Consider the following 24,994-nt stretch of genomic DNA (forward strand, 5'->3'; position numbering starts at 1 on the left):
GTGAACGAATGTACAATACATACAGCAAAGAAAAGATTAGATATCTACATGTCGGTGACTCGGTATCATAAGACAATCGTGAATTTTATAAGTTCGTATAGCACTCAAAGACGGCCGGCAGGTGGAAACATATTTTGTTCCATACAAGCAGCGGCGTAGTACGTGCGACGCGACGCGATGATGAATGTCGTGGTAAAATGTACGTAGTAATTTTTCAATAAGTTATTCATCGTACTGTCGTATTTCGTTACTTATATTATAGCAGAGAATTACATTCTGTATGCAAAATCCAGCGTAAGGTATTCAAATAACTTTAATCGTTGTCTAATGACGCAACGTATTAAGCAAAATAAAATATCTCGTATTCTAGCGATATAAAGTTTATCACCACATGCTATCATTCAAACTGCATCGTATATAATTCTTCTCCGCCAGAATGTTTCAGAATACACTACTTAGAAAGTTAAAGCTGAAGGTGTTCGATGTGAATTTTAAAAACTTCATTAATCAGCAGATCTCCTTCCATAAATATTTCGGTACCACACAACCAGAGGATCATTCATATCGGGCTGAGCGGGCTCATAATGTAGGCTGGTCACTTTCCAATCCCTGATCTTTTCACCTCCGATTCTAACTACTGATTTCTCCGATGAGAGATTGTCCTCCGCCACGAAGAGCGGAATGACATCGTGTCCCAGAGCCTGCATCTTCTTGACGAGATCAGCCAGAATCAGAGTGAAATAACCGTGTCCGCGGTGTTCAGGTTTAACAAAACCGGCTACGATGCACATCTGGGCACTGCAGAATGCAAACCCAATCAGATCGTTCTGTGGGGAGTACATGCCGGTCATGGGAAAATCACGGTCATGCAGGTAGCGCATGTATTCAACAGTGTCGCTTGTGCCGCCGCCGAAATGCCAGAGCTTGGCTACTGTTTCCACATCTTCGCGGGATATCTGGCGAACGCTGTATCCATCAGGGACAGAAAATGAAACACTACGACACAAAAACGGTTCTGGTTAGATTTATGTAGCTGTTGTGGTCAACAACAACTAATCACCACTAACTTCAGTGAAGCATTTGCTGCTTTGACAAGCCATCCAGTAGATGCGAATTCTGGATGCGTTTCCGTGCCGATGACAATTCCGAACTTAGCCCCGACTTCTTTTATAGCGTTTACAAGGTTTTCAGGAACAGCTGTAAATTTGAAATTAAAACTAAAACTCTCGAATAAAACAAAGGTAATTACCGTGCCGTGCCTAACATTTTTGTTAATGTTATTTTTTTGCATTATATCTATATCACGAGCTGCTGCAAAAACACCGTAAAAGTTTATCAGGCACGTTGATTAATATTAATTCCCTACTTCAGATACAATAATTATAACAGAAATGTTATATGCACCTTGAAAGAAACACGAACGCGTCCAGTTGATAACTTCCGGTTGCTCTAACAAGTTCTTGAAACAACATTCATCGCTGGCAACGACGTTATACATGTAGTGATTCCGTCGAGGAATGTAATCTGTCTATACCACACCGATTCCGGTTACTTAACAAAAAAGTGTTCTACTTCTAACCGTTACCGGCATCTACATCTCGTTGTGGATTTCGTTCTCACATTTTCTCCAGGTTTCGGCCGAACCACACAAGCGGTAAATTTGGGAAATCGGTCTGAAAGGCATAGGTAAAAATATTTGATAAGGCTTTATGTGCATTTTGGCACTTCCTGCATACACAGCAAACTGTGATCGGCAGTGATCCCTAAAGATCGAAAAATCATAATAATTACCAACCACGAATTCAATCCCTGGCCATGCAAACGCATTCTTTGACAAAAGATTTTCAGCCACCTTCAGAATCTGCAATAATAATTAACACGAATGTACCAATCCTTGCACTGCGGACCGTTACAGCCGAGAACTACAATTTGATGCACCGTGCATACTCGTGTACGGTATTCATCACGACCCAAATCCAAAAAATGTTTTAGCAATATAAAAAAGCACGTCTCAAGCTCTCACCGGAAATGATTGCGGGAGGAGGCACTTCAGCTCTTGAATGAGCCGCATTAACTGATGCTCCTGAATAACTAACATGCTGGATGGATGATAGCTTTCGAAATTCGAAGGCTTAAAATATATACTAAAATTCTCATGAATTAAAGTGAAATAATGATCGTCCGCAATATCACAAACAGAGAAGTTGCTTGCATTACCAAACCCTAAACAGAATGCAAATAGCTAGGCTGCCAGGATAATGTAACGTTAGTGCCCTTCGATAACACTCGCAGCTCGCAAGTCTCGCATTGATCTGCGGCCTCAGTAAAAGCCAGCCGTCTGCCAGCCGCCAGGAGAAACTTTCGGTCTTCCAGCTTCCAAGCACGGAGGCTGGAGCTCTGCTGACAGTGACACATGCCAATATATTACAGTACTTACCAGACCTGGGCAGTTATGGAAAATCGACCCACAGTTAGAGTTAAGAGTTACAGGGAGCGTGCGAGTTGCGCTAAGAGTTAAGTTATTTATGCAGGGAAACCGAGTTTCGAGTTACACCGCGAGTTACGCTACCATAGACAATATATACTATTTTTATGAGAGTTAAGTTAGAGTTAAGTTTTCTTCTGAGCGAGTTACGCTAAAGAGTTAAGTTATAACTCAATAACTCGAAAATAACTCGCGTTAAGTTAAATAGTTAAAATTAACTGCCCAGGTCTGGTACTTACATTTCCGGCGCATGTGTTGGTAGTGGCGGGCCGGCGGTGTTGGTTGTGTATCGTGCCAACAATGACTTCACTGTTTATATTATTAATTTTTACACTTGCTTTAAATATTGTGCAATGTGCATACTTACTCGTACGATTTCTAGCTAAAAAATTAATTATTTAACTTAAATAGTGTATAAACGTAACTGTACTTCGTAAAAATCTCGTAAGTCATAATAATATGTATTGAAACCAAATTAATAGTGTCCTTATGAGGATTTCATTACTTACTTCACTGGCGCGGACTATTAAATACACTACTTATTTTTTTCATGTTTTTTGATTCTTTACGTCTCAGAAATCTTTCTAATTTATTTTAGTCAGAAACTCAGCGTCCTTTAAAAACTTACGTGATAGGCTTTTATATCACGCTGCATAGTATGCCACACAAACCGCAAATTTGGGCAAATGAAAGCTGGAAGTTTGAAACATGATGGCATAAGCATTATAAAAATATACGAGGGGAAAAAGCAAATTATTTTTTTAGTCATCTTATAGACTCTTCGAAGTCTGAACTATTCTCTTGGATTTTAAGAGATGTTTCACAAGTTTATAAGTTAAAGTAATTTTCTGAGTGTTATAACATAAACGAGACGGATCCTACAGCTACAGGCTACACGCACTAATCGATACTAAAAAGCAGCAGTTCGCCAGTGCTTTATTCGATTCGCATTCCACGATAAGGAATTCAATAACTGGATAAAACTCAAGTGAACAAAAAACCCCACTATTCTTCCGGTTCTTCAGGACCCTTGCCAGCACGCGTGTAAATCAACTGTGCATTATGCCGAATGATCGGTCGGATTTTTCCTGCGAAACAAAACACAACAGATCAATTTCCTTAGTCTTCCTTTTCTTCAACAAGCATTCGTTCGTTAGGTGTCAGTAACAGGAACATACCTTCTCTATGAAGGAGGTGGATCACTGCCCTTGCCAAGGATCCTCGGATTTTGAGACGCTCCGACAGAATGGCAGGAGTGATGAGTTTATAATTCACAACTTCTTTCCGTAGTTTATCTTCAGTTGCCTTATCCATTAGAACCATATTGTTCAGCTTATCGCGAGTTTTTCCTTTCGACCACTTCTACTCAATTAAAGAGGAAAACTGAGGATCCAGACTACCAATGCCAGCACCAAGAACCGAATGGGTTCTTACCTTCTTCTTGGCCTTTCCGCCGCCTCCTTCTTTCTTGGCCTTTGGCGCGGCCTTGGCCTTATCTGGCTTTGTTTCCTTCTTCACCTAGGTATCGCACAAAATAAATTACTTGAAGAAACGGGAGAAAGGTGTGCTGCAATCATCTTCTTACCATTTTTATCCGCTGCTCGCTTCACTTTTCACGGCGAACTACGGGAACTGACGAATGCAAAGTTTGAACGAAGACCGGATGGCAGATTACAGGCATACGTAAGTGTTGGCGCTACGAGTCAACCACGTACGTTCGCGTACGTGCCGCTAGACATCGTACGTCGCAGACGGCGTAGCAGTTACGAGCGGCGCTAGGCGGTTTTGGAGGGGGTATGCAAAAGAAAAATTTTCCTGATAAAAATCGCAAGCAGCCCAAGTAGCAACTAGCAAGTTATACTAATGTCAAGTTGAGCTTAAACCTATTTATTACAAATTATTCAGTAGTGGATAGTGAATCGGAAATCGGTTACCAAACGGGCAAAGCCTAAAGGGGTTCAAAAGTGCCAAGGGTTAATTTGGGATGCTAGTCGGCACGCTCGGTGCGGCGCAATGGTTTTGAGAGCCCTGTCTGCCGCGCCACCTGCACCACTGATATTAACGACAAAAATAACGAGTAGAATCAGAGCAGAATTTTGTTTCCATATTGCACAAGGTTTAAGAAATTTTTATTTGACTAATTAATTTTTAGAATTTTTATTAATGTGGGGTCATGATTAAGTATTACGATTATCTGATTTATCTCGAACTTCGAAGCTAAACAACAACAAAAACAAGATCAGGTATTTGGCGAATTTGGACTCGTTCAATGATTTCGAGTCCTAATCCGATTTCGATTACGACACCTTAATACGAGCTACTCTCCGTGCTCAAATGAAGATTCTCATCCGTCGTAAAATGCCGTGACAGAACCCTTTTGGGAGTCTATACGATTTCCAGCCGCCTTCCTTCTGTGGACTATAGCTGTTTATTGATGCTAATCTGTTTATTCGCATTCATAAATTCTTATTACGCAAGAAAGAACTTCTTATCTGCTTTCTGAAATTTTTGAAAGAGAACATTCTGGCCGACACAACCGTATGAAAGGGCTCCAGAAGCTCGTCCTTTCCGTGGCTTCGCTTATTGCTTGCATTTCCATGTTTTCCAGCCATTAGGATAGTTCCAGCGGAGAAACTATCTGGTTCTCTGACTATAATAATACTAACTAGAGACTCCACTGAACAATCTGTGATCTTCCGTTGGAAATCGTAGTGAATCTTTGAAATGGCTGCCACACAGGCGAAATCAGCCAAAGCTGACGATATGGGTGATGACGCTTTATATCCCATCGCTGTGCTGATCGATGAACTTAGGAACGAAGATGTTCAGGTGAGTGCAGGACGAATATGCTTTTTATGCGCATGCCCATTTTTTGTCCATCATTTCCGGTAAGCCTGCAGGTTTATTGATTTTCTTTCTGGTGCATTTTATGTAGCTTCGCCTCAATTCCATCAAGAAATTGTCGACCATCGCTCTGGCTCTCGGTGCAGAGCGAACGCGTGGCGAATTACTCCCTTTTTTAACAGGTAAATTACCGTAAATATTGTCGCATTGTCGGTACAAATTCATTACACAGCTAATCTGTATTATATAACTGCACCGGGCATAAGACTTCGTGTCTCCTGGGATCCTTGGCTGTGTTTACGCTGGAATATGGCATACAAATATGTTTACAAATTAATCGACTTTCTGGGTAATAACTAGCTGTTAACGATAAGTAATAAACGCGACAACAAAATGTGTTCACCATCGGACTGTTGTGCATCAAAATGTTAATGCAAAATAGAAATAATTAACTTTTTGTTCGTCTAGATACTATTTATGATGAAGATGAAGTGTTATTGGCATTGGCTGAACAACTTGGTAGTTTCACATCCCTCGTTGGAGGTCCAGAATTCGTGCATTGTCTTTTGGTAAGTTAATAAAATATAGCATAGTGATTGCTAAAACAGGGCTTAAAATATGGTCACTAAGACTGTGGGACAGTCACGTATAGTTAATTATCGATTGCAAATCAAATATAGCAGCCGCAATCTTTATTGGCATGGATGAAGCAGATGGCCGCATAAATTATGTTACAGTGGCGAGTGCGGGCTTAAACTACTCCTCGTCCGATGCTTGAGCATAATATTATCGTTAATTAGCTTGTTATCATTATGAATCATTATGATCATAACTTTAAGAATTAGAGACCTATTTGAGCTTCACCGTTGTCATTATGTTAATGATTTTGTTGAATTCCGCAAGGAAGCCAGACATGGGCTCCCTTAGAAACATTTTTGAATGTTGCATATACACGGAAGAGTGTAGGTACATATACACTAATTATGGGCTGTTGTATTAGATAACGATTGTTTTTCGTTACTCGCTGATCTTTAGTCTGATTAGGTTAGCTTTGGAACTGCAGATTTCATGATTAGTTAATAATTAAAGGCTTTTTCCAGCCTCCTCTGGAAAGCCTGTCTACCGTTGAAGAAACCGTTGTACGCGAGAAGGCCGTGGAATCTCTTCGTACCATTGCCGACCAGCATTCAGCGGAACATTTGGAGCGCTACTTCGTCCCTATGATTAAACGATTATCTCAGGGTGTGTTGCGGTTTAAGTTTCTTTTATCAAATCCGGCTAAATGCCTTAACGTATGTCGCCGAAGAGGGCATATATGTACTGTCTTTTGAGAGCCTGCGCAAATGACAGGAGACGATCGATAAGCATTTGTCGCTCATTTTCTCTAATAATTACTGTAGTTACGTGGTATATGCTTTGACGTAGGCGATTGGTTTACATCACGAACCTCCGCTTGTGGATTATACGCGGTAGCTTATCCGCGCCTCTCGACGGCGGTAAAGGCTGATTTGAGGAAGCTCTTCACCGGCCTCTGCGCTGATGATACGCCCATGGTCCGCCGTGCGGCAGCAGCTAAATTAGGAGAATTTGCCAAAGTCGTCGAGCAGGAGTTTCTCAAAGCTGATTTAATTCCAGAATTTTTCCGTCTTGCACAGGACGAACAGGTAACAGTGAAATTTATAAATTGTTTCCTGAATGTGCATTTTGAGATTGAGTAACCTTGACTGAAAAGAAGCGTTCTCTTACCTTTCTTAGGATTCTGTTCGTTTGTTGGCGGTGGAAGCGTGTGCGTCAATTGCCAGCCTTCTGCCTAAGGATGAAATTGAAAAGCGCTTGGTCCCTTCGCTAAAGGCAGCCGTGGAGGACCGTTCCTGGCGTGTGCGATATATGGTAGCGGATAAACTTGTGGAGGTAAGTTTACATATTTGGCGGAATTGTCACGGATATTCATTCACCGACGGAAAAGCGGAAATTAACTGGTGATGTTGTTTGTGGTGCAGCTGCAAAACGCTTTGGGACCTGAGTTGTCCAAAACCGAACTAGTTCCGGCTTACCAGAATTTACTGCGCGATGGAGAAGCTGAAGTGCGGACTGCTGCTGCAGGAAAACTAAAAGGTAAGTGCTAAATTTCTTAGCTGTTGTACGCTGAATTCCATTAGTATTCGGAATATTTGGTCAAATTGTAGTGGGTTATTACTACAGTAGTTTTTTTCTCAGTTGTCATAAGTGTTTTCGTGTAATTTGAACTTCATAGCCTGTACGTGAGGGAAACTGTCAGTAACATTTTGACAAAGTGATTTTCTCCCTAAACTGGAGGGAATATGTAGTGTGGTATGTTACCGAGTGCTCCTAATCGTCAGTGACAGATTAATGATTCAGTTATTCAGTCTGATTTCATTGATCGTTTCCGGTTGTGTTCCTCGGGTTGTCGCGCGTGCTTCTTTGAAAAGCGGATTGTCCTGAGTATGTGTGTCGTTTTCAGCGGTCCCATTTGCGAGAAAGCAAAGCATTGGCAGTCGTGAAAATTGCCTTAAGCGTTTACAGCGAAAAAATGGTTTATGTAAAATTGATTTTGCGTTCTCTCTAATTGTCGAAGGAAAATCGTATTTCAAGGTAGAAATGTAAACTGATAGACATTACGTAGCATCAGTAGTATACCGGTAGATGCACATTCTAGCCCTTATTATCTGTCATACCGTAGATAACGTTATTATCTGTTATATAGTATCGTAGAATGATTCGTAGATAACGTACGTGTACCGTGTACGATAAACAGTATTAAACAGTTAAACAGTTTTTTATTCAATAATTCAAACAAAGTAATATGCAGACTTCCAGTGTATGGTTTTAGTTTAAGTACCGTATTGTGCATTTTGATAAGCACCCACATAATTTAGCTGTTTGCTAAGTTAAAAACAGGCAAATGGCCGATTGTTACTAATTATTAATATTTCTTCACAGAGTTTTGCAATAATCTTCCCTCGGAAGGCCGTGAGCAGATCATTCTTTCCAACATTATTCCCTGTGTTAAGGAACTGGTAAATGACTCCAGTCAGCACGTCAAGGCCGCATTGGCCACCGTCATTATGGGATTGGCACCGCTTCTGGGCAATGAAAAGTACGTAATGTGCATGCATACCTACGTGTACGGAATGTTCCGTTCCAGGATCGACATAACAGTGCGCTTGAGGCTGCATGATCGTTTTTCAGAACGGTGGAGCATCTGCTACCGCTCTTTCTGATCATGCTAAAGGACGAAGTGCCGGAAGTGCGGCTGAATATCATTTCTAATTTGGAATCCGTTAATAGTGTTATTGGAGTTAAACAACTATCACAGAGTCTGCTGCCGGCCATTGTGGAGCTGGCGGAAGACGGCAAATGGCGTGTCCGTTTGGCTATTATCGAATATATGCCCCTGTTGGCTAGTCAGCTGGGTGTGGACTTTTTTGATGAGAAACTAACTGCGTTGTGCTTAGCCTGGCTTGTTGATCAAGGTAAGAGTACTGCTGCGAGAAATTTAACTGGAATCAGTATCCCATAGGTACAAGCCACAAGCTAGTAATTAATCAGAGCTAATACATTATTCGTAATTGAGTTGCTGAAGGATAGCTTGGGATTGTGCTGTAGATTGGAAATTCAGATTGTGCTGTTTGTTTCAGTGCATGCGATACGTGATGCTGCGACTAAGAATCTGCGCCGTTTAGTGGAGAAATTTGGACTGGACTGGGCTAAGCAAACGGTTATCCCCAAAATTACCGAATTATCCAAAGCGCAAAGCTATTTGCATCGACTCATTTGTTTGCAATGCATTAGGGTGAGTAGTTGTGAGTATCTGTTTGTCCGTTATGCCGCTACTTGATTAAGTGATGTGCTTCTGGGTAGAACCTTGCCGATGTGGTTGGACGAGAAGCATCCATGAAGCTTTTGCTGCCGATTTTGATGATTCTCGCCGTTGATCCGGTACCTAATGTCCGTTTCAATGTGGCCAAGACTCTGCGGGAAGTGGCTCCTACTCTGGATGAAGGGTTCGTTTATTAAAATGATTTTGATAATTTGTTATTGCGGCTTGGATTTGATTTTTTAAAATGGTGAAAGAGTTTCTTTTTGTCACTAATACAGCGCTTCTTTGTTCGCCAGAATTTCGGTGCAGAATTATTACTGCAGTAATTTAACACTTTTTTCTCGCAGTACTCGGACAAACCAAGTAAAACAAGCGCTGCAAAAACTGAAGGAAGATAAGGATGCGGATGTACAGCACTTCGCCGACCAGGCTCTGCATACGATATATTAAGCTCGCTCTTTGTGAATTTGGCCAAGGGATTGTGGACGGCCGTTCTCTCGATGGGCGCAATCATATAGCGATGGTGTCTAAGCTGATACGGAACACACAAACACGGATTATTTACGTTTTTGATGGGTTGTGTATTTTGGGGGACGTATATACGCGTTTGCACTGTAGTCGAAAAAAGCGTCTAATTTGATACTGTTGATCTTGTGCGCTGCGGCGGTCTGGGTTACATTTTTGAGTTGTGGGAATAATCATACATTTATTTTGAATTTAATTTTCATCTGCATGTCCAGACTGAACGTCTCGCGCACCAGACAGCGAGCGGAAGCCGGCGTCTGTGGTGTTTTTGTTTCGGTTATCATGTTAGTGTCTCATGACCGACGCTAAAGGTGTATACCAGCCCCATTTAATGCAGTCATGTTTGTGGTTCTTTTGGAAACAAATTGAAAAGTTTTTCTTTCGTTCCATTTTTGATTTGCTCTGCTGTTTTGCTAGCGCGCCCAATGTGTGTCTACGTTTTTTTGATGCTTTGATGCATAGCTATGCATAATTTTGAAGAAACTGACACTTTTGCTGCAACAGTTTTTGGTATTTATTATTATGTAATAGTTTTTCGGTATGGTGTTTATAAGTTTAATAAATGAATGTTTTTCCGTTTCGAAATGTACGCACTCCTATAAACTTGTTACAGCGATTGGCTTTATTGCGAGTATTATGATCCATTCATAAGGTCAAGATTATTGAGATCCAAGAACTAACAAGTCCAGAGTTGTGTAATAATAAAAAAATCGTATCGAAAATAAATAAATGTATTATAAAACGTGCCCAGCTTTGTAAGAGTTGCTGGCAGTGCTATAACCAACATGCCGGCACCGAAAGACATATTTAGATGCCACTGGGTTTCGCAAGAAAGTTGCACAAAAACGGTCCCTGCTTGATTTTTATTGACAGGCCGGTATCATTCCACAGCGAAACCACAGGTTTCCACCACAGCACAAGTGAGCTTCTCCAACAGTTTCTCGTAAGATTCGTACGGAGGGATGTCAATTCGATTGAAACTAAAGAGAGAAAAATGACCTTTGATAGATAAATTTGCCGACGGAAGTTAAATTTCCCAAAAGTTCATTTGAAGTACCCAGTATTCCATTAACGAAAACCCTATAATTTTTGGCAAACACACAATAAGTACTTTTTTTTCTTACCATGTGTGCGCTTTGGGCAAATTATTAGTGTTTGCATCAATTTGATGTATGGTAAACAATCGGGGTCCAGTGGCACCGGTTGAGCCTGAAAAAACATAATTTGATTAATTACATTTCCTTAAAATCTGGCAGTGTCAGCTGGACCAGTTTTGGCTTACCTTGCAGTGCTTTGAACCCTTGTAGCGGAACCCGGGAGCTTCCGGTAACAAACTGCAGCAGACGTGAACGCATATCGTCACTGTAGGATTCCACCGCCTGCCAGAACCACTGTACAACCGGCGTTTCCGCTGTACAGTGCTTTAGTCGGGTATTCGTTTTCCAGTCATCTACGTCGATGCGTCCCAGACCACAGATCATCAGCTATGAAAATATATGAGATTAATTTACTGGTATTCCAGGTATTGTTTCTCAAGTTTTTATTGAAATGTCAATTTAATCTGAAGCACGTAATTGCTACACAGTCTACACCCATATAATTCCTGCCACATTCGATATTTTTGCATTTCGTTACCTCTAATTCTTGTTCATCAAAAGGTCGTAGGAGGTTGGCTGGAATTAATTCGTGGAATCCTTTCTGCAGTGCCAGGAACTGTGGCTCGATGCCTTGCATAAAACGCCAGTTCACATAAAGCCTGCAACCAAATTATTTTCAATACTTAATTATTGTCACTGTCGGCACTGCTACAATAAACTACCGATATATGCAACCTTCTGGATGGCAAAATGGACTTACCGAACATATTCCTTTTTATTGTCATCCGTGACTTGCAGACGTTTGCCGTTTGGTTTAAGCTCATGGGATTGCAGTTCACCGAATACACTGTGCTCTACCGCAAAGGTCAAATCCAAAATTCCTTCGATATCATTTTGCCTGAAACGAAAAAATAATGAAATTCCTTCGCGTTCTACTAAGAACTTTTCACTAATTCTATTATCAGCTTGCAATAAGAGAAAAATGTTGCTTTCGTTTGTGATGCAACAGAAATAGGCGACTAACAAACAGTTTTAAGGATGCACGAATCGAATACATGTACGAGTAATAGGGTAGTGTTAGCGAACGAAGCATAAGTGTGTTGTATTGTACGTGAATCTGATTTCAAAGTTTTAATGACTTACAAAATCCACATTAAGCTGTGGAACAGTTCCGGATCGACATTCTCAATATCGTCCAGGGCAATCGATTTGCCAAGAAGCATTTTGTAGAACGGCAAGGTAAACCCGGCATCAATATAGTGCCCGTGAAAAACGGCCAATCCAATCAGTCTTCCCGCGAAGTGGAAGTAGGAAAGGTGATCCTGTACAGTTTTTTTCGTTATTGATCAGTTTGTACTTTCTAATGAATGCGGCATTATTATATCGTTTTTTTACCGGATTCACAGCTGAATCAGGGTTGATCTGTAGTTGGTAAATGTCATCCTGGCAATACTGGAACAGGCCGTAGTGCGGATTGAGGATCTCATGGGAAAGCAGGTATAACCATTCCCTAGAAAGGACACAATCAATCCAACTGCAGCATATTTAGCATAAGCCGAAATACAATCAATACACGGATTCATTTTATCCACCTCCACTTTTTGTGTCGTGATTACTTTATTCAGCAACCATCGCTCAAATATATAGGTAATTTCAATGAAACTGTTCCGATTGACATTTGACGGGACAGTACCCAAACTTTTTGTGGAACAGGACAACGATAATGGGCTAAAAGGATAGAAATACGTACCGGGTCACGCCGCCATAATCGATGCCGTCTTCGCCTTTAAATTTGACCATTAGCCGTTTCCGTAGGTCTTTGGCCCGGTAGCGCAGTATTTGCCGGTAAGACTCCTCAAAGATGCCCTCACGAGAGACCTCCAACCGGCAGTGACCTGATTGCGGCTGAATATTCTGGATTTCCGTCCGGAATGACTGTAATTTGGCTATCAAATCGCGTCGATATTTCGGCAAATTAAAGTCTTCTGTAGATGTTGATGGAGAAATGTCAGCCCTGTTTAACCCAATAAAAATCATTACATCATAGCGCTTACAAATTAGATTAATTTTAAAAATGTTTATCCGCCGCATTTGCTCTGAAAGTCTTGTTTTGCAACTTGCAGGTCAATAAAAGCATCGTAAATGCGCAGATCTACAGCTACCTACACATCTTAGGTTTAAGCTTGACTATCGATTTTTGTTATGTCCCCATCAGATTCAATAAAACCCACGTTTTTGCAGTGAAACACTTGTCAATCTCGAAATTAATGTTGCATCTAGAACTGGTTGATGATGATTTTTATTTATCCGGTTTCGTAGTTTTTCTATGTAAATATGGTTAATTGTTCAAAAATGAGTATTCTGTCACTCGCTGTCTTGATATGTAAACAACAACAGCTTGTTGTTAATATTCAATGGAGTGCGTACAGTGTTGCTGCCAGATTCCGGGACAGTCTGGGATCGGTAAACTGCGTGGTGCGGTTATTGTGATCAACAAAATAGGCGCGCCCATTTCCTGTATAGCGCACCTCCCAGCCAGTTGGCAATGGACCGAGATTTTCTTGGTTGATCCCGCTAAATTCATAGGGGATTCGTGGATCATGCCACGTACTAACACCTAAACAGGAAGATGAATTCATACATACATTCGTGTAAGATTACGTTTGTTTTCCACACATATCGCACCTATCCCTATAGTCTGTCGCATAGTATTCATTCAATTGATATTAGTCGCAAATTCGCCATTGATAAAAATGGTCGCGTGAGTGGATTAGTACGTTATCAAGTGCAAGTGACCTTCACACTTGCTGCTCGTAAAAAAATTTCGTCATGTCTACGCGCGAGAATACTCCCGCGCTATGAGTTTTGGCTACGCGCGAGAGTATCTCGCGCTATGAGTTTTGGCTACGCGCGAGAGTTTTTCGGTGCCACTATTTATGAATATAATCAATATATTTCGACATAAATTCAGCTCTGGAGTTGTTTATAGTGCATTATAGTTGTCGTATCAGTCAATCTGCATCAAGTTAGTTAGTTACACCGCAGTCGTTCGGAAACCGGTAGGCATTCCCAGCCGGCGAATTATAGGCAGTACATCAGCTGCCGTTACTACAGCGTTATTTTTGGTCACAGAAGTTTTCCTTCGGGCGTTTCTTCCTTGTACTCGTGGAGGAGGTGTCAGTGCTCCTGTCTGTATTATTTCTAAGAACCACTGTCGGAAATCCTCGTCCCGGGCGTAATTGGCGCTCTGGATCTGTTTCCCCAGCAGAAGGTCATACGCATACGCAAAAGCGTATACCAAGCAGTTGTTACTGCCGGGAGACTGGGCGTACACAGGGACGTATTCGATGGCCACCTGGCCTTTGGTCTCGGGATAAGAGAAAAGGAAGTTGAGTTGCAGTTTCAAAGCATCGGTGGGCATTTGACCGGTGGAACAGTATATTCGCACCACGCCAGGGTTTTGAGAATTAAAGAAGGCGCAAACATAATGATTGTCACCATTGCACAGCGGCTGTACGATAATACCTCCTTGCATGCGGACATGGAAACGAACCCTAGCGTAACACTGGTCGTTATGCTGGCACAGAGCTAACTCTGCAGGAAGTTCTAGCCCGCCTCTTTGAGGAAATGCATTGCGTAGCAGATAAACACCTGCGTTGAGTAATCTCAGCTCCAAATCCGAGCCGAACGTTTTCAAATTGTTGATGTCCTCGCGAAGCACCACTAATTCTTCCCCGAATCGGTGTACGACTTCATTTTGACCATCCGCATGTGCCTCAAGTATCCGAACCGCACGCAAAGCGGGCGTTTCTCCTGGACGCGGCGGACTGTGGGGTATCCTGGCCGACTTCCGCCGCGGCATGCCGATATCGTTCCTTCTTGCCGAAGGATTGTTCGAAGCAGCGGGAGCCGGTGTTTCGGCTGGCTGGGGTGTGGCTTGGACTGGCTGTGACGACAGTACGGCTGTCCGATTAAATCGCTGATGGCGCCTTCCTTCCGACGGCCGACCGCGGGGCTTAATGGTTCCGCGAGGTCTGACTTTAAACGTCGGAAAATCAGGAGCGACAGAGTTGCTGACGGCAGGAGGCTCTAGCTCTGGCAAATCGGCTTCTTCGGCGGCTTCTTCCGCGGCTTCGGGGATGTTTGGCCGCTTTGGTGATGTTTCAGGTATCTATTCCTTAGCCAACAAGTCAGGGTGACTAATTACCGGCACAGCTCCACTTCGCACTATGTCCAGGTATTGCTGCAAAGCGGCTATGTGCACTTTAAACTCCACCGCTCCAAATTTTGCTAACTCAGTGGCGATCTCCTTGCAGTGCAACAGCAAAGTCGTGCAACCAATGTTTTAATCATAGATTAAACTAATCTACAGCAAGACTTTCCATGAGCACAGGAAAAAGCGTCGGCAAAAGGAGTAATCAGAATATCAGTACCAGGTCTTCCTTTTTATATATACACCGGCGCACCGCTTTTCCCGCGGTTATTATGATTCGCTGAGCCGCAGCGATGACGTCGATCGACAGGTACAAGCGTCGCGACAGAGAACTCATCTGTCAGTAATTACTGCTTACATCCTTAGTATCCTCACCGGTTTCCGCCGTCTTGCACCGACACTAAAGTGCATCCGGCAGCAGAAGAGCCTTTTCATTTATCTCCTTAGAATAGACTGCAATGGTACTCGGAAGACATGCGGGATATGAATACACGGAAGCCCGTCACGGTGTGCGTTGTTCACGTTTGCTCCAGGGTTGATGATCAGGGCAACATGTCAGATACCGAAACAGGTTCAGATCTTCTTCTCGGCGCACGTGGATTATATGCCGACAAAGCAGTCCGAACGAGCAGTTGATGTAACAGTTGCACACAAAACACCGGTTGGCTGATCAAGTCGCTCTAGCATTATTATAGCGCAGTGCGTCAAACCTCCCCGGTGTACTGCGCAGGAAGACGTCGATCGAAGTGGGTCCCACCCCGAGAAATCCATTGTCATCCGTGGCTTAAGGGATGAAACAAGGTTTCTTCCCCGTACCGACCCAGCCTTAATACCGCATAATGATATTGTGCCGGTTGTAAAATCGTATTTATCACTACTCCGAATACCCGGAAACACCCATGACTGTAGAAACGGTCATTTTCTATTTTGTATGCAAAAACCGCTATTTTCCCACCTAACCGTAATCCGGTTATAGAAGTACATTAGTTAATGCGCTTTTTGTGTTTAATTCATTTATAACACGTCATTAACTGCGCATCATAAGAGAATGCGTGGATGCATTCAACACCTTAGCAGCACATGCAGTCATTTGAATTTATCAGCATGGTGTCAAACCACAGGCGCATGATTTCCCATCACAACAGCGGGTGTATCTATTGGGCTTTGGAAAAACAATACGGGGAGTTCATGATCCTGCTTTATTAAGGATCGTCAGGATAAGCATAAAATTCCGTGAACAGCCCACGCAACAATGTGTACCCATGTGGTCACACAAAGCCGATAGCGTTGCCACTATCTGGAAATGCACATGACACTGATGATGACAACACAAGATTTGCGTATTTCAATAGGGAAATCTGAAGACCTCTAATTTATGAAAGAATATATTTATGAAATTCATATTCTATCCAGTTCGCATTTTCTTATTTTTCCACAGAACCATAATGCACTGCGGTAAAAGAAACTGCTTTGTAGTGTTTAGCACAGCCCAGTAATTAGCGACGCTGACAGGATAGACGAGGCCGCGCAATCTGATAAATATATACGTACAACTTTACAAGTTATACTGATCAATGCAAGTTACGATGGATGTTCGTGAATAGTCGTACTTGCTGTTTCGTTCCGTTTTAATTGAACAAAATTATTTAACTGATAGGCACATGATCCATCCCTACTGGCAATAATAATGGTCCACAGGTCAAAATGAACGTTCCATTTGGGATCGAGCGTTCCGGCGCACACTTCCGATGTGGATGTTTGCCCTTTCCATCCACGACGACAGTAACAAAGGGATCTGGGAATTCTACAATAAACACCAATCAAAACTATACTTCGGCCTCTGTGAGGCCACTTTGGATCATGACTATTTGCAGATGTGTATTTAACTTTAAAACGATAGTGCAAAACCATCGAAATCATTAATACCTCTAATTTAATTAGTTTTGGTTGCGCAATTCTCGTTTGCTAAATCTATTTAGAAACGTGCACCATGTCATCGGAGCTGCTGTCGATTTCCGATTCAATATATCTATATTTATATATATTTTTAAAAACAGGAGACGGTCTAAGAAATAACACCCTAGATTGGGTCTTATTATTGCATTATACAGTACAGAAACCGAAGATCAAGGCCTCAGTAAAGAAATGTCAAGGTGCTATGCATGCCGGTGACACTTACATGAAAGTTTATACACTACTAGTACTTCTAGAGATACTTGTACTACGTTTACTGATTACTCGTAGGTGGTACTAGACTACTAGGTACTCAACTGCCGTAACACAGGCATAAAAGATTTTTTCACGATTCCAGCTATTATATTGTAAGAATAAAATATACCTTTAGTTAATTCTCGTTGCAACTATGCCAGCCGGAAAAATGTAGTACAAAGCAAGCATTCTAAACCGACACATTGTGCAGCTTTTATTCTGTGATTTATCGTCCGGGATTTGGACAGGCAGTCAGATAACACTTGTCAAATTAATTCTCAGTATTTAAGATCCAGACTTTGATAGTTGTGATTCTGGCGATACAGCCGAAGATTGAAGAGATGCCAATCTTAAACTGGAAACGCTTTGTATTCAGAAAATTTCTGGATACTTTCTACCTTGTAAGGTAATTTGCAGCATATATTCGTACGTTCGTGTGCGTCATGAATATAGAATAAGTATAATTGCTTCCAAATCAGTGGAAATAATACTGAAAAACTCCTTCTTGACCAGGTTTTTCGCACAAAGCACTAAAAAAAAGAAGAAAGGTTATTCCTTTGACCGTAAAGTTATCTGGAATAAGAACCATGCCGTTGACGTGTTGCAGCGATGACGTCGATCGACAGGTACAAGCGTCGCGACAGAGAACTCATCTGTCAGTAATTACTGCTTACATCCTTAGTATCCTCACAGTTTCCGCCGTCTTGCACCGACACTAAAGTGCATCCCGGCAGCAAGAAGAGCCTTTTCATTTATCTCCTTAGAATAGACTGCAATTAGTACTCGGAAGACATGCGGGATATGAATACACGGAAGCCCGTCACGGTGTGCGTTGTTCACGTTTGCTCCAGGGTTGATGTTTTTCGCAGTGAGATGTCAGTTCTGGAGACAAGGCATCCGATACGAAAATTACCAACTACGTGATTTCCTGCACCATTAGCACAAAACCGGCGGCGAAGCCAAAGAAACTACCTGAATTTCCCGAGCACTCGCTACATCTAAGTGAAATCAACTAAGTATTGCACACCTAGAGAAATTAAGTTAGTTGTCAAGACGAAGTCCGGTTAGGAAATGCTGTTAGCGCAGCATTATTATAGCGCAGTGCGTCAAACCTCCCCGGTGTACTGCGCAGGAAGACGTCGATCGAAGTGGGTCCCACCCCGAGAAATCCATTGTCATCCGTGGCTTAAGGGATGAAACAAGGTTTCTTCCCCGTACCGACCCAGCCTTAATACCGCATAATGATATTGTGCCGGTTGTAAAATCGTATTTATCACTACTCCGAATACCCGGAAACACCCATGACTGTAGAAACGGTCATTTTCTATTTTGTATGCAAAAACCGCTATTTTCCCACCTAACCGTAATCCGGTTATAGAAGTACATTAGTTAATGCGCTTTTTGTGTTTAATTCATTTATAACACGTCATTAACTGCGCATCATAAGAGAGAATGCGTGGATGCATTCAACACCTTAGCAGCACATGCAGTCATTTGAATTTATCAGCATGGTGTCAAACCACAGGCGCATGATTTCCCATCACAACAGCGGGTGTATCTATTGGGCTTTGGAAAAACAATACGGGGAGTTCATGATCCTGCTTTATTAAGGATCGTCAGGATAAGCATAAAATTCCGTGAACAGCCCACGCAACAATGTGTACCCATGTGGTCACACAAAGCCGATAGCGTTGCCACTATCTGGAAATGCACATGACACTGATGATGACAACACAAGATTTGCGTATTTCAATAGGGGAAATCTGAAGACCTCTAATTTATGAAAGAATATATTTATGAAATTCATATTCTATCCAGTTCGCATTTTCTTATTTTTCCACAGAACCATAATGCACTGCGGTAAAAGAAACTGCTTTGTAGTGTTTAGCACAGCCCAGTAATTAGCGACGCTGACAGGATAGACGAGGCCGCGCAATCTGATAAATATATACGTACAACTTTACAAGTTATACTGATCAATGCAAGTTACGATGGATGTTCGTGAATAGTCGTACTTGCTGTTTCGTTCCCGTTTTAATTGAACAAAATTATTTAACTGATAGGCACATGATCCATCCCTACTGGCAATAATAATGGTCCTTACAGGTCAAAATGAACGTTCCATTTGGGATCGAGCGTTCCGGCGCACACTTCCGATGTGGATGTTTGCCCGCTTCCATCCACGACGACAGTAACAAAGGGATCTGGGAATTCTACAATAAACACCAATCAAAACTATACTTCGGCCTCTGTGAGGCCACTTTGGATACATGACTATTTGCAGATGTGTATTTAACTTTAAAACGATAGTGCAAAACCATCGAAATCATTAATACCTCTAATTTAATTAGTTTTGGTTGCGCAATTCTCGTTTGCTAAATCTATTTAGAAACGTGCACCATGTCATCGGAGCTGCTGTCGATTTCCGATTCAATATATCTATATTTATATATATTTTTAAAAACAGGAGACGGTCTAAGAAATAACACCCTAGATTGGGTCTTATTATTGCATTATACAGTACAGAAACCGAAGATCAAGGCCTCAGTAAAGAAATGTCAAGGTGCTATGCATGCCGGTGACACTTACATGAAAGTTTATACACTACTAGTACTTCTACAGATACTTGTACTACGTTTACTGATTACTCGTAGGTGGTACTAGACTACTAGGTACTCAACTGCCGTAACACAGGCATAAAAGATTTTTTCACGATTCCAGCTATTATATTGTAAGAATAAAATATACCTTTAGTTAATTCTCGTTGCAACTATGCCAGCCGGAAAAATGTAGTACAAAGCAAGCATTCTAAACCGACACATTGTGCAGCTTTTATTCTGTGATTTATCGTCCGGGATTTGGACAGGCAGTCAGATAACACTTGTCAAATTAATTCTCAGTATTTAAGATCCAGACTTTGATAGTTGTGATTCTGGCGATACAGCCGAAGATTGAAGAGATGCCAATCTTAAACTGGAAACGCTTTGTATTCAGAAAATTTCTGGATACTTTCTACCTTGTAAGGTAATTTGCAGCATATATTCGTACGTTCGTGTGCGTCATGAATATAGAATAAGTATAATTGCTTCCAAATCAGTGGAAATAATACTTACTGAAAAACTCCTTCTTGACCAGGTTTTTCGCACAAAGCACTGCAAAAAAAGAAGAAAGGGTTATTCCTTTGACCGTAAAGTTATCTGGAATAAGAACCATGCCGTTGACGTGTTTTTCAGTAATTTCCTCATTTTGTACTGTGTGCTTGACTGCAGTGAAGAATGAAAAGCAAATCTTGTGCGAGTCCCGTTGAGCTGCATGGTTTCGTGTTATTGATTGCCCCACTTTTCGATATGAAAATCTCTCGTTCCTTGTCTAGGTATTTACTACCCAGTACCCACTGCGTAATAACCATCCACAAGCAATCAAGCCTTAGCAAAGGATTTAAATTCTTCCCGACGAGAACCGCCAGCATATTTCACAGTCTAATTACATATAAATCAGAGCGGCACAAGTAAGTCCTTTTTTACGGAGACTCGGTGCCGTGTATACGGCAAGCAAAGACGTCCGCTCTTTTGGATCCAGTTTACGCTGGTACTGGTGAGTAAGGCCAAGCGCACATTATTGCGTAAAATGCAAGCTGATACAGCATTATATATATATATATTTTTTTTTTTTTATTAGTTCCATATCAATCAGTACACTGATGTGCCGATGTGCATGAAATTGTACTAATATATATATATATATATATATATATATATATATATATATATATATATATATATATATATATATATATATATAAATAAATACAGCTCCAGTGACATTTTTCCGACAAATGCTTTCATTATTTATTTGAAATAGTGGTATCCCTGGATTTTACAGCAGGAAGTCAAGAGAGATACCGAAACGTGACAAATTTTTCAATGTTGTCACGATGGGGACTCTCGACCGGCTATCACATTTCGTTTACCTGCATCCCAGAAGCCAAGATATGGCTGTAAACTGTAACTTCCCTACAATCATTAAATCCATACAACCTTCCTTACAAGTAATGTTTGCACCGTTAATGAATGTAACCAAATGATCCAGGTACGTCGTGCGTAAGCCGTAAGACAAAAACGACCACTACACAATCATTTTCCTTGAATTTTGATAAAAGAGAGTCGTGCTTAACAAGCTGTTAGCCATATGTAGCTGTAGAAAAAGTAGCTGACTGTTTTTCACGTGAGCGCTGGGAAACGTCCTAGACTCCCTACAGTAATACATCGTATGCAAGTATAGAATGGTCTTTACATGTTTGTCACATGGATTTGTCTTGCGCAAGACTTTCACGAGATGTAAATCGTCGATCGCTGCTATAATTATATGTTCAAAGTGTTCAGTAAATTAAATTGACTGTTCCAGAAGTTATATATTCACTCTTAAAATTTATAGAAGTTTTTGACAACATGCTGCACAAAATGCAAAATGCCTCGACCCACACAGGTCCAAATGATTCAACTTCAGACTAAAGCTATCACGGTTAAACAAACACCTAATACTATACGTAGGAAATCATTAACGACTATTTCTTTCGTTGATCTACCTCTTCTAGCAAAGTGCAAGAAATACACTGATTAAGTATGCTGCACATGCAGTTGACCATACGCATATTACAGTGCATTTCAGGTGTGCATTTTACCATCGTCATTGTTGACCACATAATTCTGTCTCAGCGGACGGTTGTCCTTAGACGACTTCGCATTGCGGGCATTTAAGGTGCTCTGGTCCAGTGCATTTGAAGTAACCTAATCACTGCTCGCACTTGTCAAACAGTCTACGCTTTCTTTCGGATTCGCAGGTTACTCGAGTGTGAGGATACTCTTGTAGCTACCGCAACGCTAACCGCATCACAACAACACTGACCAAACATCGTTACGAAACGTACAACGCCAGTCAAAATTAAGATTCTACTGCCTGTGTCCACTCTCTGTCACGGAAAACGCTCTTGACGATTACTGATCGCTTCCTTCTCTCTTGCAATGCTTGATTGATTATGCTGGACACTCGACAGCACAAGAAGACTGTCCGACAATAGAAGCTTCTTAGAATATTACCATAAATTATTCAGAATTATCAGCATTCAGTGATTAATAACGCAAGAATCAGTGCAGGAGCGCCAATTGCTCCACAGCAAATTACGTACTGCATCTCAGTACTCAGTGATTACTTAGTAAGGCAGCGCCACGTTCGAAATTTAAATCATTTTCAAACGAATTGAGTTCACTGGCGTCAAACATACGATAATTTTCACGCATTTCCAACGATCGTTTTCAATACATGCAGAACGAACTGGAATTAAATGTGCATTTCAACCGCAGCGTCCAAACTGGTTTCTTACATGAAAACATGTCACCGTGCGCTCGTAATATTACAGTTAAATTAACTGGCCGGCAAATAGGGTTTGTGCTGCACTGTATCAACGGTTATCGACCTTGCGCTTTCGCTAACCTACATTCAAGCGAAATACCTTAGCTTGTCTAAAATAGAAGCTCATTATTCCTCTAATAAAAGACTTTCAAGTTTATTCCCTTAATTCCTAAGTATAATTTTTGAACCACTAGCCAAAATTTTGTTGGCTGCATACTAAAGGTTAACCAAGAAGATTGTACAGTTTGCACTGAATTTGATATAAACGGTATATTACCGCTGGTACTGTATTCATTCGTCAACGCAATACGAGTTCAACGAATTCTTATGTTTGAATAGAGATTTTCTTTGATAGTTTAAGAGTGACGTCAATGTGGCTTTCTCCCGGTATAATCGAATATCGGATACAGTACGGCTTCTTCGGATCCAACCAATAATTCGATTTGTACTATTTTGAGCGCTCAGAACGTACTGATTTTAAAAATTTATTTTCTGACGGCTTCGTAAATTTCAAGATCTAACCACAGATTTGTTTCGAATAAATATACTACTGCAAAAATACCTACAGCACTTATGCAAAGTTACACACTGTCAATAATGCATTGCTGACCACTGACTAGTGATAACGGGCAGTGCATCTATATATAATATTGTTATGGTATTAATCTTACATTCATGCGAGTAATAAAAGCCGGTGAATTTTTATCAGAATGGCGAGGCCTAATCCCTGAACAGGGGGAAGATGATCATCTTTCATGTAACAAATTACTGCGGGCAGCAAAATCCCCTTGAGAAATTGTCCTACCCTGCTGCGACGACAGCACTGCATGCTGCCATGTGAACCGAACTGCTAACTCAGCTGCACACTGACCCTGTTGACCGCCTACGGCTAGGTATGCAAGCACTGAGGCTAAACAAACTGATCTACCATGGCCAGGCTGGTAAATTGAGGAATTTTCTCCACTAAACTACCACTTCATGCAAGCTAGAAAGGTATCAAGTAAACGCGTTATCCCTTTTATGCTCCATGTGCATAATGGACTGATTACTTTAGACCCGTCTGATCGGGAGAATCAAATGTGCCCGGAATTTGTTGACTTGCACGTGTTTGCTGGACATCTCGTGTTATTAATATACTGGCAATCAATTATCAAAACCAGTACTATTAAAGCAATAATATAACTGATCACGCATACATGTAATTATACAAAGTACGATTCTGCATGAATATAGTCAACCTTATTATTTTTCCCGCAGCGCCAGACTTTATGGCAACGAAACATAAAGTCTGGCGCTGCGGATCAATAAACGCAATACATATTAAAGTTTCATGTATTGGAAAAAGCCTTGGACATGGCAGAATATTGCAAACGGAAACGCTGCCACACCTCCTTGCTTTTGCGGAAATCCCTGCGCATAGCCGAAACAAAATAAATTCCGCGTGGAATATGGATGATCGTATTTCATTTTAAGCGCCTAATGCCGCACACATTACGCGCAAGGAAAGCTCGTTATAAATCAGCAACAATCAGCGTCCACGCTCTCTTAGAATACATGGTAATCATTGAACAAAAAATCCGCCTCCTCACCTGTTAATCTTACAGCTTGGGATCCACCTGCAGAGTTAGTTCGTCGGGAACCGGATGCTGCTGCTGCTGCCGCCGCTGCGCAGGCCGGTATAGCCATACCCGATGACTTCGCCCACGAATTATCTAATCCTCTGGTTGTTGCCGGTCCTAGTGCTCACGCCAGCTTCTAAACTTAGAACGTAGGGAAATTTGTGACAAAAACAATATCACATATATCACGGATAGGATTAGTGTGGGCCTTCCGTAGATAGAACTCTCAATCGAAAAATCGACCACGGAATCAATTCATGGAAACTGCACAGTGCACACTCCACCGATCGGTGTGTCCACCGCAATATTTGGAGTGCATGATGCGGGCGCTGATCGGTAGACACTTGGCGATAGACACACTTCCGATCACTACAGCAGTATGGGATATTTCTCATATAGCCAGCCGTGGCGAGTGATACGGCCAATGCCGCCTGACGGGGGGCGGAGCGGCCGTTTAGCGCTCGATAACCATTATGAGTATTTTCGACGTTTGTTTGGTTACAAATTCACAATCCGCAGATTACTTGAGGATAATATATTGTACAGTGTACTAATGCCGGTGCCGGCACTACCTAGCGAGTTTGAGTAAGCAAACGGATGTTTTGAAAGTGAGAGTGCCACCTTGGGAAAAATTGTTCAATAAATGTATCAGGGATCGAGAGAGCGAGGGAATTCCAATGCAGGCAGTGCTTGATGTCCTCGACAACCTGCAGCGGGTAACTCGTTATTTACCTGCGAACTCTAGCGGAAGTG

The 24,994-nt window shown here is 41.6% G+C and overlaps 5 protein-coding genes across 5 annotated transcripts; 1 reads left to right on the forward strand and 4 right to left on the reverse strand.

Moving 5' to 3' along the window:
* Positions 1–301: 301 nt before the first annotated feature.
* On the reverse strand, positions 302–2,455 carry LOC129588606 (uncharacterized). Its single transcript, XM_055482914.1, has 6 exons — positions 2,024–2,455; positions 1,792–1,861; positions 1,621–1,673; positions 1,405–1,528; positions 1,068–1,197; positions 302–996 (listed from the first exon to the last, which is right to left on the reverse strand). Exons 1-6 carry the CDS (start codon positions 2,096–2,098, stop codon positions 504–506), a joined length of 945 nt encoding a protein of 314 aa, XP_055338889.1. The 5' UTR covers positions 2,099–2,455; the 3' UTR covers positions 302–503.
* A 948-nt stretch (positions 2,456–3,403) lies between these two features.
* Positions 3,404–4,147, reverse strand: LOC129588618 (40S ribosomal protein S25-like). The gene is made up of 4 exons (XM_055482933.1): positions 4,071–4,147; positions 3,920–4,003; positions 3,664–3,847; positions 3,404–3,573 (listed from the first exon to the last, which is right to left on the reverse strand). Exons 1-4 carry the CDS (start codon positions 4,071–4,073, stop codon positions 3,491–3,493), a joined length of 354 nt encoding a protein of 117 aa, XP_055338908.1. The 5' UTR covers positions 4,074–4,147; the 3' UTR covers positions 3,404–3,490.
* A 682-nt stretch (positions 4,148–4,829) lies between these two features.
* On the forward strand, positions 4,830–10,082 carry LOC129588671 (serine/threonine-protein phosphatase 2A 65 kDa regulatory subunit A alpha isoform-like). Its single transcript, XM_055483005.1, has 12 exons — positions 4,830–5,314; positions 5,421–5,511; positions 5,798–5,898; positions 6,430–6,571; positions 6,755–6,993; positions 7,085–7,240; positions 7,330–7,444; positions 8,291–8,447; positions 8,540–8,823; positions 8,989–9,143; positions 9,212–9,354; positions 9,518–10,082. Exons 1-12 carry the CDS (start codon positions 5,210–5,212, stop codon positions 9,618–9,620), a joined length of 1,791 nt encoding a protein of 596 aa, XP_055338980.1. The 5' UTR covers positions 4,830–5,209; the 3' UTR covers positions 9,621–10,082.
* Positions 10,083–10,311: 229 nt separating this feature from the next.
* LOC129588673 (E3 ubiquitin-protein ligase SMURF2-like) lies at positions 10,312–13,482 on the reverse strand. Its single transcript, XM_055483008.1, has 9 exons — positions 13,220–13,482; positions 12,543–12,806; positions 12,188–12,302; positions 11,936–12,114; positions 11,553–11,690; positions 11,331–11,451; positions 10,978–11,179; positions 10,820–10,904; positions 10,312–10,675 (listed from the first exon to the last, which is right to left on the reverse strand). Exons 1-9 carry the CDS (start codon positions 13,429–13,431, stop codon positions 10,576–10,578), a joined length of 1,416 nt encoding a protein of 471 aa, XP_055338983.1. The 5' UTR covers positions 13,432–13,482; the 3' UTR covers positions 10,312–10,575.
* A 5,812-nt stretch (positions 13,483–19,294) lies between these two features.
* On the reverse strand, positions 19,295–24,563 carry LOC129588674 (E3 ubiquitin-protein ligase SMURF1-like). Its single transcript, XM_055483009.1, has 3 exons — positions 24,212–24,563; positions 20,327–20,365; positions 19,295–19,426 (listed from the first exon to the last, which is right to left on the reverse strand). Exons 1-3 carry the CDS (start codon positions 24,306–24,308, stop codon positions 19,314–19,316), a joined length of 249 nt encoding a protein of 82 aa, XP_055338984.1. The 5' UTR covers positions 24,309–24,563; the 3' UTR covers positions 19,295–19,313.
* Between the last annotated feature and the right edge of the window lie 431 nt (positions 24,564–24,994).

This window comes from Paramacrobiotus metropolitanus, unplaced genomic scaffold (genome assembly GCF_019649055.1).
Source record: "Paramacrobiotus metropolitanus isolate TYO unplaced genomic scaffold, Prichtersi_v1.0 Parri_scaffold0000030, whole genome shotgun sequence".
Classification (NCBI taxonomy): domain Eukaryota; kingdom Metazoa; phylum Tardigrada; class Eutardigrada; order Parachela; family Macrobiotidae; genus Paramacrobiotus; species Paramacrobiotus metropolitanus.